Consider the following 19991-nt stretch of genomic DNA (forward strand, 5'->3'; position numbering starts at 1 on the left):
CCAGCCCGCTCAGCGGGTCGAGTGCCACCCGCCGGCCATACCTGCGAGGCACAGGAAGTGCGGGAGGTGAACGGCCGCCACGGCCCCATCCTGGTCCACCTGGATGTTGAACAAGGGGCCGGCCACCATCCTCTGCTGAGCCGCCTGGGCAGGCAGATACTGATCCCAGGAGCTGTATTCATAGCAGATGGTCACGGCTGCCCTCACCTCGAATCTGAGTTTGGTTTTAGGGCAGCGGTAGGCGCCTGCCCGGGGGATGTGAACTCTGCATGTCACAGGGCAAAAGAGAAAGGGGAGTAAAGAGTCAATGTTAGCTGGAACCAGCCCATCTCCTGGTTTAACTCGGGTGCTTCCCCTCCTGCTTGGCCTAGCCCGGGGGTTACACCAATTCTTTGTTCTATTTATAAACCCCCAACTCTTAAACTTTATCCTTTGTCAAGGAATTGCCATTTCAGGATCCCAAATGCCTTGGCAGTTGGGACTGAAGCCACAACTCTCCCCATCCCCCCATTTTACAGACCGGAAGACTAAGGCACAGAGGCACAGTGAGGACTTGCCTCAATCGCCCCATGAGCCAGAGAAAGAACCGGCCAACCGAACCCAGGAGTCCTGACTTCCAGCCCCTACTCGGCAGCTCTGTCCCGGACCCCCAGATGCTCCCGTCCTTGTTTTAACAGCATCTACGGGTCCCTCTATGGCTTGTAGGCACAAAACCTCCTAACAGGCTCTCCACAATAACCGGGCCATGGAGCAGCCGTGTGGGTTACACACTGTACAGTGCCTTGCTGTCGGCGTTTCCCCGCGGCAGCCGTCCAGCCATGAAGTCCGAATGAGCCATCGGGTGGGGTGCCGCACACAGCAGGGCTGTTAAGTAGCGATGAATGTACTAGTCGAGTAGTCGCTGGAATTTCCACTGACTAATCGACAAGCACTTCCGCATTTGAAATGTACAAGAGCGCCCGCTGGCATTTCAAAGCGGAAGCACCCACATGGAGCCTGGGGTCAGCTGGGGAGTCCCAGCTGATCCTGAGCTCCAAGCAGTGCTGCCACTTTGAAATGCTGCACAGAGCCCAGATTCAGCTGGGGAGTCCCCAGCTGATCTCGGGCTCCACATGGCATTTCAAAGTGGCAGCACCGCGCTGAGCAGCTGACCTCGCGTTCCATGTGGCGCTGCCACTTTTAAGTATCATTCTCTTTCCCCCACCCCGCCCTGCTGCCTCTATCTGATGGAGACAGCAAGGGCGGGAGGAGCGACTAGTGGACTATCCTGTCGACTGTCTGGCAAGCATTTGCTTATTGGATCGTCAACTAGTCCTTTACATCCCTCGCACATGGTGCAACAGGAACTGGCCCGTGCTGCCAGACATGGGGTGACACCAAATTCCCGACCCCAGCTCTTACCTGTACGTCTCCAGGCTCCCCTCTGGGCCCTGAATGATCTCCGGGTTTAGTTCTTCCAGCAGATCCTAGATCACAGGACATGGGGTTAACATGGCTCCCATGGGGAGACCCACAGGAGAGCGGCAGAAAAGAGGGAATCTAAGCACCCTGGCTTGAAATGCTTTCCATTATATGCAGCATTGACAGTTTGGTTCAGTGGCTCCCAGCAACCCCACTGTACAAACTGTTCCCACTCCCTGCTGGGGCCCGGAGGTCAGTGAAGGGGCAGGCTCAGCATTTTTTCTCCAGCCGCAGCAGTGGCTCTGTGGGGGACACAGATGCTTGAGACCCGAGTCCAGGTGCTGGGAAGAGCAGGCCAGAGTTCTGAACAGTCCTTGCTAAATTCTAGCAGGGAAATACTGTCCCCCCACCCCCCGGTACTCCTACCCCTTCGCAGGCACTTGGCTCTGTACAAGGGAGAGACAGCTCTTCCTCCTGGATGCAGGCAGGGTAAATAACCTACTCCTGCAGCTGCCAGCCCAGGGGAGTCGCCTTTAGCTCAGGTGGCAGAGGCTAGTTTTGTGGAGGCTGGTGGGTTCTAGGTCCAGGTTCCCAGCGTATGGTAACAGCTTCCATTCTGTGCCCAAGTGTAGCGGGATGGATGGTTCCCTTAGGAGGGTGGCAGGGTTTGGGGCAGCGTGTGAACAGCAAGGGCAATCTGGGTGTACCTGGGTCCTAAGGCTGCAGGAAAAACCCTCCTTTGCCATGCTGGAAATACCAAGTTGGCTTAATGAAGCCTCAGCGCTACACGGCGCCAAAATCAGTTTTCAGTGGAAAACACAAGAGTTCCCATCCCGCCACCAGGGATTCTGAAAATCATGGTTATCGTCCTTCAACAGGGTAAGGTGCTCAAGTGCCATGAAGGGAAAGGAGTTGAGCCACCACCGGCCAAGGTAGGAGAGGGACCCAGCTTTGCATCCCTGGAAGGGGCGGGGCCAAGGACAGAAGGGGCGGGGCCTACGGCAATCAAAGCCACACAGAGTGGCATTCCCGTGACTGTTCAAAGGGGCCCCAGTCTCTGTCTGCCACCACTGCCAAGTAGCAAGGGGTGTCTTTTGAAATGCTGGGCCCCTGTACAATTGCCCCTTTAATCCCCACCCCACTGGCGGGCCTGGTTGAGCCACGTCACCCTGGCTCCAAACTGTCTTGCTAGAAATACGAACTTCTAGCCCTGTCCCCACTCGACCCCACTCCCGTCTCAGAGCCGGGGATAAGCTCTAGTCTAGATCCTGGAACAGGGGTGGGGAAGAATGAACAGCTACAATAGGAGTAAGTGGAGTTAAGTCTACGGGCGGAAGAGGAGTGGGGAAAAAAAAAAAAAGGTGTCTTCAAGGAGCAATTACTGACACCACTGCTGATCACTGAGATTTATGCCATTTAGGACCCCACTAGACATTGCTGCGTCCAGTCTCTGGGTCCCAAGGCACCAGTATCCCAGCAGGAGCTGGTGCAATCCCCTGCAAGAACTTGTCCGTACCTTCTCTCTGGGACACAGCTCGCACTGGTTCTCTCTCCAAGCCTCTGCGGGAAGGAAGATGCTTCAGATGAGCTCAGTGGGATGAGGCTCCAACATGGGGTTGCGACTGTTCGCCAACTGGTGCCCTTTCTCTAGTCATAGGAGAGGGGCAGCTACAGAACAAGCTGCCTCCTGGTAACCCCCAACCACTGGGGCTGGGGCTCCAGCCCATACAGCGGCCATTTACCTAGGCTAGGGGATCTGGATGGGAATGGCCAGGACTGGAGTAGCTGGGAGCGCTCCCCTCTCTACAGCGCCCCCTGCTGGGACTGGAGTAGTTGAGCGTTCCCCCCTTTCTCCTTACAGCACCCCCTGCTGAGAGAGGCTGGGAACAGAGTAGCTGAGAGCTCCCCCACCCACAGCGCCCCCTGCTGAGAGGGGCTGGGAACGGAGTAGCTGGGAGCTCCCCCCCTCCCTACAGCGCCCCCTGCTGAGAGAGGCTGGGAACGGAGTAGCTGGGAGCTCCTCCCCTCCCTACAGCGCCCCCTGCTGAGAGAGGCTGGGAACGGAGTATCTGGGAGCTCCCCCCCCACAGTGCCCCCTGCTGAGAGGGGCTGGGAACGGAGTAGCTGGGAGCTCCCCCCCCTACAGCGCCCCCTGCTGAGAGGGGCTGGGAACGGAGTAGCTGGGAGCTCCCCCCCCTACAGCGCCCCCTGCTGAGAGGGGCTGGGAACGGAGTAGCTGGGAGCTCCCCCCCCCCTACAGCGCCCTCTGCTGAGAGAGGCTGGGAACGGAGTAGCTGGGAGCTCCCCCCTCCCTCCCTACAGCGCCCTCTGCTGAGAGAGGCTGGGAACGGAGTAGCTGGGAGCTCCCCCCTCCCTCCCTACAGCGCCCCCTGCTGAGAGAGGCTGGGAACGGAGTAGCTGGGAGCTCCCCCCTCCCTCCCTACAGCGCCCCTTGCTGAGAGAGGCTGGGAACGGAGTAGCTGGGAGCTCCCCCCTCCCTCCCTACAGCGCCCTCTGCTGAGAGAGGCTGGGAATGGAGTAGCTGGGAGCTCCCCCCTCCCTCCCTACAGCGCCCTCTGCTGAGAGAGGCTGGGAATGGAGTAGCTGGGAGCTCCCCCCTCCCTCCCTACAGCGCCCCCTGCTGGGAGAGAGTAGAGTGGTCTGGAGCTCCCCCACAGCCAACACTTTTGCTCTGCTCTTGCTGCTGGGACTGGAAAAGCAGAGAATTGTTTTCTTAGGCCTCAACCACCCTCCTAAACACTGCTCTCTGGATTCGTTCTTCTTCCTGCACTGGAGACTGGAGGCGGTGTGCAAGCCAGCTAGCATTCTCCCTTTGTCTCCCACCTTGTCATGTCTCCTCCATGCAGTTTGCTCTGTTACTGGGAAATTTTGCCACCTACCCCAAGCTAGAAACATTTCCCCGGGGAGACAAGCGGTCATAGAATCATAGAATACTAGGACTGAAAGGGACCTCAAGAGTCGGGAATGGGGGAACTGTCATGTGGAGCCGGGAAAGAAAACTGCGGTGAAGCCAGGGGGAAGGGGAGGGAGAAATGACAGTGTCGGATACATCTCAGGGGTCATACAAGGGATGGGATTAAAATAAACTAAGGTTGCCCTTTGTTACCTCTCACCCCACCCCCGCCTTTCCGAACCATTCGTGAAAGGAGACACAGAGAGAGGGGATTTCCTTAGGAAACAATTTCTTACCCGTCCTAGATGCCTCCATGAGTTTCTGTGCCAGGGCAGCCCTGTTCATGCTTCTCAGGATGCTCTGGGTCATCCGCAGGGCGCGTTCCTCCCCGTACTCATGGATCAGCTCCTCCGTGACCTCTGTCGCCTGCTTATCACAGGGGATGGGGCTAGATTCTGGCTCCTGGTCTCTCTCAGCCACTTGGATGCGGAAGTTCTCAAGCGCCTCCGGCCCCAGGCTGCCCCAGATTTGGATGAGCTGCTCGCTCACTTTGAAGAGGGCTTCCGTCCACTCCCAGGTCTGTTTGATGTAGGCTCTCTGCAGCCTAAAGAGATCGGCCACCAGGGCACCCTGGTTCATGTCCCTGAGCACGGTCTGGGTGGCGTCTAAGGCGTAGCGCACCCCGTAGTGGCTGATGAGCTCCTCCACCATCTCTGCCACCTCTGCCCTCTCCAGCCGGCCCCCGGGGATGGGGGGGTTGGTGACAGAAGTGTCTGACAGTTCAACCTCGGCCACTTTGGCCTTGAAGACCCGGAGCTCCTCCTTTCCCAGGCTGCCCAAGGTGCGGTGCAGCAGATTCCTCACTCTGGAGATGGTCTCTAGGTGATCACTGCACTTTCCCTCATAAGCCCCGAGGGCTTGCTTAAGCCCCTCTGCACTGGCTTCGTGCTCCGGGGCTTTTTGCGCCTCAAGGGTCACCTCCGCCCCATACTCCACCCCAAAGTGGTTGATCACCCACTGAGCCGGTTCCGCGCCTCCCAGCTGCTCCTGCAGGTTCTTTTCGAATGTTTTTGTCATGGCCACGTCCCTGAGTTTGGCCTTGAATCGCTTCAGCTCACTCTCCCCCAGCTCAGCCAGGGCCTGGTGCAGGTGGTCGGTCACTTTGTTCTCCATGGCACCTCCTCAAACTGCCAGAGAGGAGACAGGGCAGCTGAGAAATTCATGCTCGGAGCCGGAACTCTCTCAACACAGGCGCTGTGCAACAGCCCTTCACCACTTCCTGTCTGTAATTTCACTGACATTTGCTAGAATCTATATACCCCACTTCTCAGGCTTCCCAACCCGCCCCCCCCCCCCCCCCAAGGTCCATAGACCAGCTCGCCCCTTGCACTGCCAAATCTTCACTGTCCTTCCTCGTCCCTCGGCCAAATTACACATTGCAAACTGCATGTCAGGGACAGGGCAAGGAGCCAGCCAGTGAAACTACAGAGAGGGGCCTCAGATCTCTGCCCCAGGAGTTAACAACATACCAATTCCATGGGGCTGAAGGGGGGGGTCTCTCTCTGGGGGTGGGCTGAGAGTCAGAGGAGTGGGGGTCTCTCTGGGGGTGGGCTGAGAGTCAGAGGGGCGGGGGTCTCTCTGGGGGGTGGGGTAAGAGTCAGAGGGGCGGGGGTCTCTCTAGGGGTGGGCTGAGAGTCAGAGGGGCGGGAGTCTCTCGGGAGTGGGGTGAGAGAGGGATGGGGGTCTCTCTGGGGGTGGGCTGAGAGTCAGAGGGGGGCCTCGGGGGGTGGGGTGAGGGTCAGAGGGGCGGGGGTCTCTCTGAGGGTGGGGTGAGAGTCAGAGGGGTGGGGGGTCTCTCTGGGGGTGGGGTGAGAGTCAGAGGAGCAGGAGTCTCTCGGGGGTGGGGTGAGAGAGGGGCGGGGTTCTCTCTGGGGGTGGGCTGAGAGTCAGAGGGGCGGGGGGTCTCTCTGGGGGTGGGCTGAAAGTCAGAGGGGGAGGTCTCAGGGGGTGGGGTGAGGGTCAGAGGGGCGGGGTCCCTCTGGGGGTGGGCTGAGAGTCACAGGGGCGGGGGGGTCTTTCTGGGGGTGGGCTGAGAGTCAGAGGGGCGGGGGTCTCTCGGGGGGTGGGCTGAGAGTCAGAGGGGCGGGGGTCTCTCTGGGGGTGGGCTGAGAGTCAGAGGGGGAGGTCTCGGGGGTGGGGTGAGGGTCAGAGGGGCAGGGGTCTCTCTGGGGTGGGGTGAGAGTCAGGGGGCGGGGGTCTCTCAGGGGGTGGGGTGAGAGTCGGGGGGGGTCTCTCAGGGGGTGGAGATGCAGTGAGATCATGGGGCACTGGGCTGTCCCTGGGGTCTAGAGAGGTGGTGGGATTCGCTGGGGGTGGGGTCTCTCTGCAGGACACAATGAGTTTTGGGGGTGGGAGCTCCACGCTAGGGGTCCTATCTCCCCAGAAGTGTAGCCCCTGCATCCTCCCCCCGTTCCTGCTTCTCCTATCCCGGTTCCTCCCTGTTGGCCCAGCTCCAGGCAGTGCCCCTCCCCCCATTTTTCTGTACTACCGGGGCACGGACACACCAAAACCGCTGTTTGCTCCGCTCCCATGCACAGCTCTCCTACCTGCCTGTGGGCGGCAGGGCGTGTCCAGCAGCAGCCAGGACAATAGGGCTATGCCATGGTCCTCAGCAAATGCAGCATCCCAATTTTCCCTCAGTCTCAAACTCCCTGCGCCACCCCTCTCCTGCCCCCCACCTCAGTGTTAGGGGTCTGCTCCAGACCCTCCCCTCCTGTGCGGCTGCAAAGGTGTGACTATTCCCAGAGAGGTGGCCATTGCCTGGACTTGTGTCATTCTGGGAGGCAGACTGGCCCAGAGATGCCATTAACCCTGGTCATTATTCTACAGTGAGGGGCCGTAGGACCAAAGGGGAACCCATGGGAGGGGGCGCCCTGGGGACCCAGCAAGGATATGCTAGAACAGTGTTTCTCAATCAGTGGTATGAGTACCCTTGGGGGTACTCGAGAGAAGTCTGGGGGAGGGGCGCGGTACATCAACACAGCTGAAATTTTAAGAAAACTGAATTTGTGTTTTAAATTTGACAGCGCTTTATTATTTTTGTACTTTTTACACCCAAAAATGTTATAAAGGGGTAATTTATAAAAAAAAAAGGTTGAGAAACACTGCGCTAGAAGACCTGGTCCCAGTGGCCAGCCTTGGAGCCCATCCAAGCGGCATGACTCGCTCCCAGTGAGGTTAACCTAAGGGAAGCGGGACAAGCCACACCACGTGAGACTGAGGGTTTTGATTGCCAAAGAGCAGACTTGGGGAAATGAAGGTGCCTGAAATCCGCTGGGCTGACGCGCTCAGGCAGTGAAATGCAGAGGATGCTTGGGACTCCTGTATCGCCTCTTCCCCCATCCTATCTTCCTTCCTCGTGGCCCCCTGCCCCATCCTCTCCCCTATGCCACCCCTCTTCCCCCGAGCTCCATCCCCTCCCTGGCCCTGCCCCACCATGGGCATTCACAACTGTACAGAAAGCAGGGCGGCTCCCACAAAAGAGATGGGGGGAGGGCAAGACGTGCAAATACTATAATATCAATAGTGTTCATCACCAGGCCTGATGGTGGGGGCGGCAAATTGCCCCAGGGCCCGGTGATTTAAAAGGGCCCAAGGTGACTGGCCGCTGCTGCCACATTGCTGCCGGAGCAGCGAGTGGTACAATCCAGGCAGCACTTAGGGCTGCCAGGGAAGGGGGGGGCACCATGTGGCACACTCCGGGCAGTGCTAGGAGGGGGAAGCGCTGTGGTCCAGACAGAGCTGAGGGCTGGCTGCTCTTGCCCCACCCCTTCCACCTGAGGTCCCACCCCTTGCAGGAGTGCAGAGCCACTCCCCGCCTTGTCCAGGGGCCCAGCTAAGCTGTCGACTCCCCTGTTCATCAGCATACAATATTGACAGGATTCCACTGGGGATGTTAATGGGTAACCAGTTAAATGGTTAATCAGTACCTGGGAGTAGCCCCAGGGACTGGGGGGGGAGGGGGGACCATGCTTGTTGATGCCTTCAAAGGACACTAGTAGATCAGTTCAGAAGATTCAGAAAAGGGCAACAAAAATGATGAGGAGTTTGGAACGAGTGCCATACAGAGAGAGATTGAAAAAAGACTGGGACTTTTCATCTCAGAAAAGAGGAGACTAGGGGGGGATATGATAAAATCATGACTGGTATGGAAAAAGTGAATAAGGAAAACTTATTTACTTGTTCCCATAATATAAGAACTAGGGATCACCAAATGAAATTAATAGACAGCAGATTTAAAACAAACAAAGGAAGTATTTCTTCACTGAGCACACAGTCAACCTGTGGAACTCCTTGCTAGAGGATGTTATGAAGACCAGGACTTTAACAGGGTCCAAAAAAGAGCTAGGTAAATTCATGGAGGTTAGGTCCATCAATGGCTATCAGCCAGGATGGGTAGGAATGGAGTCCCTAGCCTTTCTTTGTCTGGAAATGGATGACAGGAGAGGGATCGCATGAGGATTACCTGCTGTGTTCACTCCCTGTGCGGCATCTGGCACTGGCCACTATGGACAGACAGGATACTGGGCTAGATGGACTGTTGGTCTGATCCAGTATGGTCATTCTTATGTTCCTTTACAGAAACCATGTTGGTTTTTCCCCAACAAATTATGTTCATCTATTTGTCCAACAATTCTATTCTTTACTATAGTTTCAACTCATTTGCCCAGTCCTGACATTAGACTTACCAATCTGTAATTGCCAGGATCACCTCTGGAGCCCTTTTGAAAGATATGCGTCAATTTCGCTATCTTCCAGCCATTTGGTACAGAAACGGTTTTAAAGGATAAGTTACAACCCACAGTTGTTAGTTTTGCAATTTCACATTTGAGTTGTTTCAGAACTCTTGGGGGAATGGCATCTGGTCCCGGTCATTTGTTACGGTTAAGTGTATCAATTTGTCCCAAAACCACCTCTAATGACACCTCAATCTAGGGGCAATTCCTCAGATTTGTCACCTAAAATAATGACTCAGGTTTGGGAATTATATAAAAGGTGGGCTAAGAGAGACATTTTTAGAAAAGCTTTAAATACAAGGGTAGGTGAAGAAAAGAGCAGTTAAGAGTTATTTTGAAATTAAGAGAAAGCATGGCTGAAAAAAGGGAATTTAAAAATATTTTATAAAGTGGAGAATGTTTAGTGAGCACATGGTCAAAAACTTGAGCGAAAAGGCTTATTATATAAACGTAGACTAAGAGAAACATTTAGAAAAGCTTTAACTACTAAATATAAGGGCAGATAAAGGAAAGAGATCTTTTAAAATATGGAGAAAGAGCACATGGAAGAAAAAAGGCCAGGAAAGCGAGGGGAAGATAGCTCTTTGCAAATGGCTATGATCGCAGCTCGGGGCTGAGGGAGGAATAGATCTAAGTATAGAAAAGCAGCCAGGGAGGAAGAATGGCAACAAGCGTTAGCTTACCTCCAGCTGTCCCTGAGGAAAGACAGAGCTCTCAGGACTCACAACCCCTCCGCATAATTCTGCCGGTCTCTGGGCCGGACCAATCCGAAGCCGTTCTACAGCTGCACCACAGAATGCATTTTCCTGAGCCAATCTTCTAGTCCTAAAATTTATAAAAAGTCATCTGCCTCTACTTCCCTCACCCCTCCCTTTAACTGTCCTATTCTTATCTTTAAAAAAAAGACACTCCCTCTCCCCCCCCCCGCCCTGATCCTTCCTGCCTGTTAGCACTTTTACATCTGTGTTTCAATTTAAAAATAGTCAGCACAAACATCCCAAGGCTAAAAGCCGAGTAACAAATTGTTTATAAAAGCTTTTCCTCCTGATTTCTTAGAGAGGATGATTTGAAGCAGCAGGCGCTTACAGCAAGGTTGCTGATAATACGCTGTGAGCCAGCAGATTAGAAAGGCAGCGGCTGCTTCTTTTCTCTCTTTTTAGCAAACACAAATGAAAGTGATATTATATTCTGCATAGGAATAAACACTTCCAAAGACATTAGCCATTTTGTCACAATTTATCAAGGGCTGTGGAGGATTTTCAAGATGGGGTGTTTTGGTAAAGATCTGCTCTAGGAATCTCTCCTTCCCGCCTCCCTCGCCCTGGTCCTTTCTATATTTCTCCCACCCTCTATGAACAACCCTTCTCAGTCACTCTAAGCACATATTTCCCTCTCCCACAAATCCTCTGTTATCCTTGTGGGGCCAGGGTTCCAGAGAAGCCAACAGAGGTTACGTCAGTGTTTCTCAACCTTTTTTTTTTAAATATATAAAGTACCCCTTTAAAAAAAATTATAAGTACCCCCAGTACCTACAGTTTTCAGACACACAACATTTTCTTCTACCGTTGAAACACATTTGTTTAAACAACTTAATTGGAGCCGGGTGGGCGATGACATTTTTGGGTGTAAAAAGTACAAAAATAATCAAACGCAGTAAAACTTAAAACAAAAATTCAGTTTTCTCCACATTTCAGTTGTGCTGATGACCCCCCCACCCGACTTCTCTTGAGTACCCCACTGGTTGAGAAACACTGGGTTAGGTGGCTCTTCTAACATTAAGCACAAAACAGCCTCTATCATGCCTTACTGATTACCCACTAGCCAAAACACACCTCCCCTTAAAACAACCCAGCCTCAGGCCTCCACCCAGACCCCAAGTCAAATAAAGTTCTACCAGTCCCAAAGGATGGGACACATCACCTCCCAAGTCAATGAATATTTCAGATCTGACCGCAAATACACACCTCTAGCCAATTCTCGTTAACTAAACTAAGCTCTATTCAAAAGAATCGAGAGCATTGGTTAAAAGATCAATAGAATTTACGGGCTTGAGTGCAGTTCTGAGATCAGTATCATGACAGAGATGGTGAGCTGTGTGGTTGCAAAGAATTTAGTCCAAAAATTATAGTCCAGCATCCAACGTCTTCTTCAGAGTGTTCCACCGTAGGCCTGGGATCTCAACCCGTATGGTTTAGACTTCCCTTGCATGAAACCTTAAGCTGATCTGAGATAAAGGATCAGGACCCTAAGGGTGAGTGGTGAGATGGGGGGGGGGGGGGGGAGGAAGAAGGTCCTTTTTAGCTGCTTACATACCTCTTGTTGTTAACAAACTAACCTAGCTGCAAGTATATTATTTCGCTTTTGACAAACCCTGTAACCAATGTTCCCTCATCTTTTCCATCCATGTGTGGAATAATTTTATGTGCACCAAGATATGTGTGAATGTGCACCATGAGTAGAAACACAAAACCTAGCTGTGGGCGCTCTGCTAATCAACTGGGTGGCATTCTAGCATCCAACTGACCATACAGTCCTGGGTAAACAATATGCTTTTGATGTAACCTTCTGTTTTCCAACCACCACCAGTAATTAGTTACACAAATTAACATAGGGAAATTTAGCCACTAGGCAGTCTGTCCCAAACTTCAAAGAGACATAGACAACAATTTATTTATTGACTTCACCCAAGATTAACCTAAACGTTAATATTCCCTATCACAGTAGCTATAATGAAAGACAGGAACTGTCTGTTTATATGGAGCACATCTATAATTAAACACAATCTGAATTATCTCTAACATAGGCTAGAGCTTTGAAAGTCAGACCTAACTAGCAATGTATGGCCCTAATCACCAGTTCCATATTTTTCTAACAGGTCTCCACAGCTTGACTGTGGGTCAGTTAGTCTGTTGAATGCTTAAACCAAAGGACCTCCCAATTTTGATATGAGCAGTGTTTACAAGGAATCCTTTCTAAGGCCAAATTATTGGTATGTGCTCTGGCCCAGGTTGACAATATGAGCCATACTTTGTGAAATACTTTAAGTGATTTCAGGCTTTGGTCTGTGTATCAACATTGACATTAATATTCTGTACAGAGCACTTATTCCAACTTTGAGCCATGAAGCCTGCGAGGCATTGTACTTCATTTTCCCTGTTTTGCACAGCAGGTTTTGTTTGTAATGGGTTTTCTGTGGTGGAAAGGGTTAGGATTGTATAAGTATAAGCTGTGAAACCTCAACATCATCAGGCTTTTAAATACAAAGTGTGTTCTTACTGAAACAACCAGCATAATCTATTGCATTTCATAACAAGTAGTGCTGTGGCACCTGAGAGACTAACAAATGTATCTATTCGTTACAATATTTGATAGTATATATCGTGAGCTTTAGTGGGCAAAACCCACTTCTTTAGATAAGATGCCTCAAGATCATCTTATCTGAGGAAGAGAGTTTTGCTCATGATACACTATATATATATATATATATTTGTTTGTTTGTTTGTTTGTTAGTTTCTAAAGTGCCACAGAACTACTCATTTTCAAAGTTACAGACTAACACGGCAACCCTTCTGAGACTTTTATTTCATTTCATGCCTTGTCTACACTTACCAAGAGAATGACACTGCAGAGATTGATCTCTTGGAGGTTGATTTAGCGGGTCTAGCAAAGGTGCACTAAATTGACCACTGAGTGTATTCCCATCAACTCCGGTACTCCACCAGATTGCAAGGAGTAAGGGAAGTCTACAGGGGAGTCTCTCCCGTCAACTCCATGGGATAGTGTGGTAAGTTGAACTAAGTATGTCAACTCCAGCTATGCTATTCATGTAGCTGGAGGTGCATACCTTAGTTCAACTCTGCCCCCTAGTGTAGACCTGGCCTTCATGTGCCACGCTTAACGTGTTCAAGGGGTTTTCCAAAAGCCCACGTACATCAGTGGTCTCCAATCTTTTTCCATTTAAGTGCAATGTAAGATCTACCTCAAACCCAAGTACCCTTGCCCCATTTCCTTTCCACCTCTTTGTTGAGGCCCTGACCCTGCTCCTCCCCTTGTCAGAGGCTCATGCCATCCTCACTCACTGACACCAGAATGGAGCAGGGGGTTGGGGTGCAGGTTCTGGTCTTGGGCCAAGGAGTTCTGCGTATGGGAGAGGCTCTGGGCTTAGGCCAGGGTGGCGGATGGGGGCCCAGGAGGGGTTTCAGGGTGCAAGCTCTGGGAAGGAGTTTGGCTGCAGGGGGGACTCATGTCTGAGGCAGGAGGTTGGGTGCGGGAGGAGGCTCAGAGCTGGGACAGGGGTTCAGGAAGCAGGCTCTGGCTGGGCACTGTTTAACTGAGACAGCTTCCGGGTGTTAGAGCAGTAGTAAGCCTTGGCCCTACACCCCTCCTGAAAGCAGCTGGCGTGTACAGCAGTGGCTCCATGGTGCCATATACTGCCCCTCATCTACCGGCACTGATCCCACAGCTTCTACTGCCCATGGTTCCCCATTATTGATCAATGGGAGCAGCAGGAGCGGTGTCTGCAGGCAAGGACAGCATGTGGAGACCCCCTGCTCTGCCTCTCTCAGGGGCTGGAGGAACGTGCCAGCCACTTGTAGGAGCCACAATTACCACGGGGATGACGACTCCAGCCACAACAAGTTCTGCATTTTAGAACTCACTTCTCAAATACTTACATTTAAGCACAAGAGAGAAATGAAAATTACAAAATGTACAGATCAGTCAAAAACCAAAAATAACACTGTGCAGGCGGTAAAAGAAGTAAAACAACCCCCCACATGTGGGCTGGATAGAGAGGATAGGTCAATGTGTGTACGTGTTTGTCACAATGACAGACACACACACACACACAGTGTGTGAGAGTGACACAGATTTGCATTGCCAGGCTCCCTCCATCCCTGTCTCCCTGTGTGGAGACAGGGTACAGGAGTGGGGGGAGGAGGGACACCCTGACATCAGCACCCCCCATTCCCACTCCCACACCCTGCACAGCAAGCAGAAGGCTTCAAGGGGGGCAGCTCTAAGGCAGAGGGCAGACAGTGGGGGGGGGGGGGAGGGCAACTGAAGTGCCAGCACTTGACAGCTTCCTAGCCAAACTAGTAAGGATCACCGGTCAGAGGCTCCAAGATCTACCAGCACATCCCGATCGACTGGTTGGTGACCACTGATGTACATTATTACAGTTTTTGGTATCATCAAGTCTATCAGAAGTGTACAGCCACAATCATTTTTGTTACACTGAGCCCTTTGTTGAGAGAGCCCATTTCTTACATCAATTTGTTCAAATACCCCCTTTTGAATTTTTGTATCTTTTCTGTACCTCAGGGTTTTCCTAGACATAGGCGTTTAGTTTAACCCCATCCTTGGGGTTTTGCTATTTTAGAGATGAGTGAGGCAAATCTGTAAGGGCACTTTGCTTTTCAAGGGTCAACTTGCCTTCCTTCTTTCCCTTTCTCAGAAGGTTGAAATCTGAGACTTCTGGGATACCCTAATCTGTTGTCTGACTGGCTATGTTCATATTACCAGCTTTTATGGGCAACTCTGACCCTGGCTTCCTTGTCAGTTCGGTAGCTTGCATGGACACCATGCCTTAAGGAGACAAAACCAATTCCCATCACGGTTGAGCTACAGTTCTCCTGCTTCCCAACCATCAATTTCTGCATTCACAAGACATTAGATGCATCAGAGTTTACTAGGAAACCATCTGACAAATCCAAAGCGTCTACAGGTTCGTTCACAAGGCTGCTCTGTTATGTAAAGCCAAGAATCCAGAAAACAACAGGTGACCCAGAGGCAGATGGAGTAGACAGATGGAGTAGACATTGCTGCAAATACTCGTTCCATCTTGGACCCAAAAAACCCTGCCTTAGTGGGCAACAAATTAACCACAGGTACACTCTTTTATCCAAGTTACTATGTAAACACACTTATCTATTACAATTCCCTTTAGCCGCTTATATAGTAATATGAACATCTATATAATAAACATAATAACCACGTGATGAATAGGGATGTTAAATTTCAATTAATCAGCTAATCGAGTAGTTAATGGAATTTCCATCGACTACTCGATTAGTCTATAAGAGAGGCTCTCACTATCCTGCTGCACCTCTCCCCCTCACTGCCTCTTTCTCAGAGAGGCAACAGAGGGGCGGGGGAAGCGACTAGTTGCTTACATTCCTAGTGATGAATATCCTCATATCCACCCCTATTTAGTGTTTACAGCACTTTTAGCTGAAGCATCCAGGTCTCACAACATAAAGCCCCTTAACCAGCAACTTAGAAAGAGTCACGATGACCCTGAATACATTTCGTGTTTTGGAGGGGGGGGGGGGGGAGATAACACTGGTTTTACATACAGAGTACTCATTAGCAAGTTACAGTTCCTTGTACAAATGCACACAGGAAGGGAAAGGGCAGCAAACTTGATCCGTCAAGCAGAAGAAATAGCGCTGTCTTTGCTGTTCTTCCCTATACCATGGTAATGCTTACCGACGTTGTTACTTAACCCTTACATACCCCAACACTGTTTCCTTCCGATACCAGTTAACGAAGCCTCCTCTAAGCTGTCCACTCTGGATTTTTCCAAAGTAAATTCAGGGGGCTCGTTTTCACTTGGAAAGCTTTGGCCAACAGGCACCACCACACTATTCACAGTAGAAAAAACTATGGACAATGGCCTATTCAGTTCCTGGAAGCAATGCCCTGTTACGTTCATTCAGCACAGCTATTGACTTCTCACCGACTAGAGAGTGACTTCACTCAGGCTGTCTACACTTGCGGAATGTTCACATTGTCAGTTTCACCAGTGATCGGGAGCCAGGAAGAGAAAAGTGCTCGTTTGTGCACTCACGGAAGGTTATAGGTCTTAGAGAGCGTTTACATTTGCAGCACTTACACTGCTGAGAGCGCCACCCTGAGGACAGCTCTCCCACACAGTGAAGCTATGGTGGACGGGGAGGGAGGGAGATTGTCGCACATCCTGTCCCTACACAGACCCCTCTTCGCAAATGCTGCTCAGCTACAGGAACTCAGCATTGCTGCAAACGGACACTGTCACCTGTCCAGATACGTGAGCACTTACCGAAAACGGGAAGGGCAGTTTTCAACTTCCTGGGGCTTTACAGTGGGAGGGGCAACCATCTTGCCTGGCATCAAAGCAGACAAGGTGCTGGCTAGAGTGGTCGCCGAGGCACTGTGGGATATCCCACAGAGGCTAACAGCTCTGTGAGTGGAAAGAACGTGTCGTCCCCTGCCCATCACAGCAAAATGACTTGCACATCATGGCAAAAGCATCATCCATCAGAGCTGTACGGCACTCAAGCAGGCTGTTTTCTTTCTGCAGTGAAACTTCTGAGTTTCACCAGGAAAAGTCATTGACAAGTGTAGACCATCCCCTGGGTTTTGTGGGAAATAAAGGGACTATTTCCCCCGCTTTAAATGGCAAGTGTGGACAGGCCCTAAGAAAATCCCGTCTTTCTGCAATACCACAAAGTGCAAGAGAGTCTCTTTGAGCTTTAGCGAGATCCAATCTTGGTACAACAGAGAAAGTAACAAACTCCTTCTGAGTTTCACTCAAATCCAGAACTAGCTCTGGGACATTAAGAGGCTTTTCACACAACTTCCTTTTGGGTAAGCCGCCGGACACAACACACACAAAGTTCCCATGCGATCAGCGGGTAATTCAGTTAAATCACCTTGTGCCTGTTTATGATAGTAACCTGATTGGCCAAGGCTGTCATATTTTTACCCAACAACACACTAGCAACAGGCCAAACAGAATTGGCTGGCCCCTAGGAGCTATTTATGTCATCAACTGGATGCAAACAATACAAACTGCTGATACAAACTTATACATGCTTCCTGCTTGCGCAGATGCTGTGTCCAGAATCAACTCTGAGACAACGGATACATTTTCCAACCATCACAGGTTGGCAGACCTCTGTCGGCTTTAGAGACAGAGAAAAGCAGGAGAAATGTTCTCCTTTATTAGCCACTATAATATTTTCCACATGTAAAGAGTTTGAGATATCATATTCCTGACCAATGAATTCTCCGTGTCCAGATTCACTTCTGAGACATTAGACATTCAGAACCCTCATTCACATATACACTGCTTTTCTACACAAAGAGCTATTTTCTTCAAACATTTACTCCTGGGGGCTTTCTGTGCCAAAAATGTCAAAATTCTGCAAAAGTCTGCCTATTTTGTCAAAATAATGCAATATAACAATACCAGTTTCAATTGTTTTAGTAATTTATTTAAACTACAATAGAAAAGAAAGTAATGATAACTATTCGGCATTTTCTAAACACATGAAAGATAAGTTACAAACACTTGGTAACGAATACTTTGCATTCCAGTCATAATTCTGGGTTTTCATTTAAATTACATTACAAAACACTAAAACAGTAATAACAAAAGGAGGGTGTCATTTTAAATTTTTCAGACTTTCACTCATGAAAGCCATACAGTTTTGCAAATCATTGCCCTGCATTTCAATTACTGGACAGCAAGCAAAGAGCCTTCCCGTTTTTCTCAGTGAGAGATTTCCTTCTCTTAGAAAGGATCAAATTACAGTAGACTTCCAATAATCTGGCACCTTTGGGACCAAGGTGATGCCGGATTATCGGATATACTGGACTAACGGGAGGTACTATAAGGGGGCACACTCCCAACCCAATCCACCTTCTCTTCCCTCCCCTCCCCTTTGCCAGAGCCAAACTCCTCCACTCCCTGCTGTAACCCAGTCCCCCTTCTCCTCTAACCTTATGTCCGAATACCAAGGCAGCTTCCTTTGCTCAGCGGTCGGCTGCTAGCAAACGCAGGCTGGATGCTGTGTGCCCTGGGGACTGTGAATGGAACGGCACGTGCCAGGAGCACGGATGCGGCTCACTGCGGCCCAGCCGTGAGAGTGGCTGACCGGAGCACTTCTGGGTTCCAGTTGCTGCTGGACTATTGGGAGTGCCGGACAACTTGACGCCAGACCATTGCAGTTTTCCTGTATACAGGAAAAACTTCTTTCTGCTTCTGTAAACTTTAAGACAGCACTTACTCAAGTCAAGACCAACTTGGCAATATTTGTCATTCTCTCTATCACTGAAAGCCAAAACCTTTGCGGTAGGTCTACACTGCAACATTATTTCGAAATAAGCAGAGTTATTCTGAAATAACTGAGTCCACATCTACACAGCAGGCAGTTATTTCAAAATAGCGGCAAAATACTGTCAAGCTGGAGGACTTCTTGCTCTGATTCCTGTAACCCTCATTGTATGAGTAGGGGGAGTCGGAGGAAGAGTGCTCTATTTCAGGAATAAGTGCTGTGTAGACACTCTGTATTTCAAAATAAGCTACGTAATTGACATAGCTCAATTTGCGTAGCTTATTTCGAGTTAACCCAGGCTGTGTAGACGCACCCTCGGAGGCCTACCAAAAAAAATCTTTTCCCTGTACAATTTTAGCTCTTGTTTACGTACCTCAGAAAAACCAGATATTTCTTGAACGCATTCACAGTCTTTCAGCATCATGAGGATCAAATAACCTACAAGCCTTCCGAAAATTTAGATCTGGTTGTCCAAAGAACAAATATTTGCCAAGTTTTTCAGTTGCTTCAGGAATAGCTCTATGAAGAGATCTAAAGAATAGCTCCCCTCATGCAAAAGAACACATTCCCCTTTGCCCTTTGGTCTCTTCTTTGGGACTAGGGATGTAATAGTGTAACTGTGTAAACAGTTAGCTCAGGGATGGGGAACCTTTTTAGGATCCGGGGCCACTGACTCACAGAAAAATCAGCAGGGAAAAGTTGGCATAGAAAAATGCAGGCCAAATGAATCCTCCCAGGAGTAAAACATTTGGCAAAACCCTTCCTTGGCAAAGCATTGCCCCTAACAGACATAGGCTTAGGATTATCCCTTTCCTGTGACTGATTCCACACATCATATGGGCTGCCCAAAGCTTTGAAATAATTCCCCATGAAAAAATCTGAAGGAACTGAACTTTTCGCTCACCCCATTGTGAGGTCATCAAATCGCTTCCACTTCAGGTGGATTTTAGCTAAAGGCACTCGGACAAAATATACAGACCAGGCCACCAGAGTTACACTTTCACCTGGTAAGTCATCTTCCCCCCCCCCCCGAGACTTGCCTTCATCCAAACAGTACCTGCTGAAGCATCCCTGCAATCTATGCCCCTTATTCCATTCCCTTCGGCACTGCTACTAAACTCTGTAATTACTGTTCCCCTCCATGGCTTTCATGTGAGTTTTAAGGCCGCGTTCTTCAGAGACAGCAGTGGCAGCGTTAGACTCTGTTTGGTTTGCCTGAGTGCTTGGAATAACTGAGTTTGCTGGGGTTTTTTTGTTTTTTTTTTATAACATGTGTCCAAGTGCACCACACAAATTACATCCCACACGAGCACCTCCAACAGAAGTCCCATGTTTAAATCCTTTTCTTCTTTTAGGCTGGGGAAGAGTAACTATTCTTACCCAAGGGCTTATATCTTTCAGGACTCCGATTCCGCACAAACTCATCTGCAACGTCAGTAGCATACAAAATAGAAGTGGGCTTTTTTAATCCCAGGGAGCAGTACAGATCTCATCTGGTACCAAATTTAACACCTATTCAAGTGTAGTTAATTACATTAATTGTTCAAAATTACCCCAAGATTTTACACCAGTAGTCCACTTCCTGACAAAAAAAAGCAAATATGATTCTGGGACGCATTAACAGGAGTGTTGTGAGCAAGACTCAAGCAGTCGTCATTCTGCTCTACTCTGTGCTGATTAGGCCTCAGTTGGAGTATTGTGTCCAGTTCTGGGCACCGCATTTCAAGAAAGATGTGGAGAAATTGGAGAAGGTCCAGAGAAAAGCAAGAAAAATGATGA

The 19991-nt window shown here is 50.2% G+C and overlaps 1 protein-coding gene across 1 annotated transcript in view; it reads right to left on the reverse strand.

The window, feature by feature from the left end:
- The window catches only part of LOC102456078 (uncharacterized), a 32064-nt gene extending 12852 nt beyond the window's left edge, over positions 1-19212 (reverse strand). Inside the window, exons 1-6 of the mRNA XM_025182202.2 lie at positions 17878-19212; positions 9795-9936; positions 4612-5502; positions 2918-2961; positions 1402-1466; positions 42-265 (exon numbers count right to left, since the gene is read on the reverse strand). Of these exons, the coding sequence (XP_025037987.2) occupies positions 42-265; positions 1402-1466; positions 2918-2961; positions 4612-5488 (1210 nt within the window). The 5' untranslated portion in view covers positions 5489-5502; positions 9795-9936; positions 17878-19212. The remainder of the gene's footprint in view (positions 1-41; positions 266-1401; positions 1467-2917; positions 2962-4611; positions 5503-9794; positions 9937-17877) is intronic.
- Between the last annotated feature and the right edge of the window lie 779 nt (positions 19213-19991).

This window comes from Pelodiscus sinensis, chromosome 4, assembly GCF_049634645.1.
Source record: "Pelodiscus sinensis isolate JC-2024 chromosome 4, ASM4963464v1, whole genome shotgun sequence".
In the NCBI taxonomy this organism is placed as follows: domain Eukaryota; kingdom Metazoa; phylum Chordata; order Testudines; family Trionychidae; genus Pelodiscus; species Pelodiscus sinensis.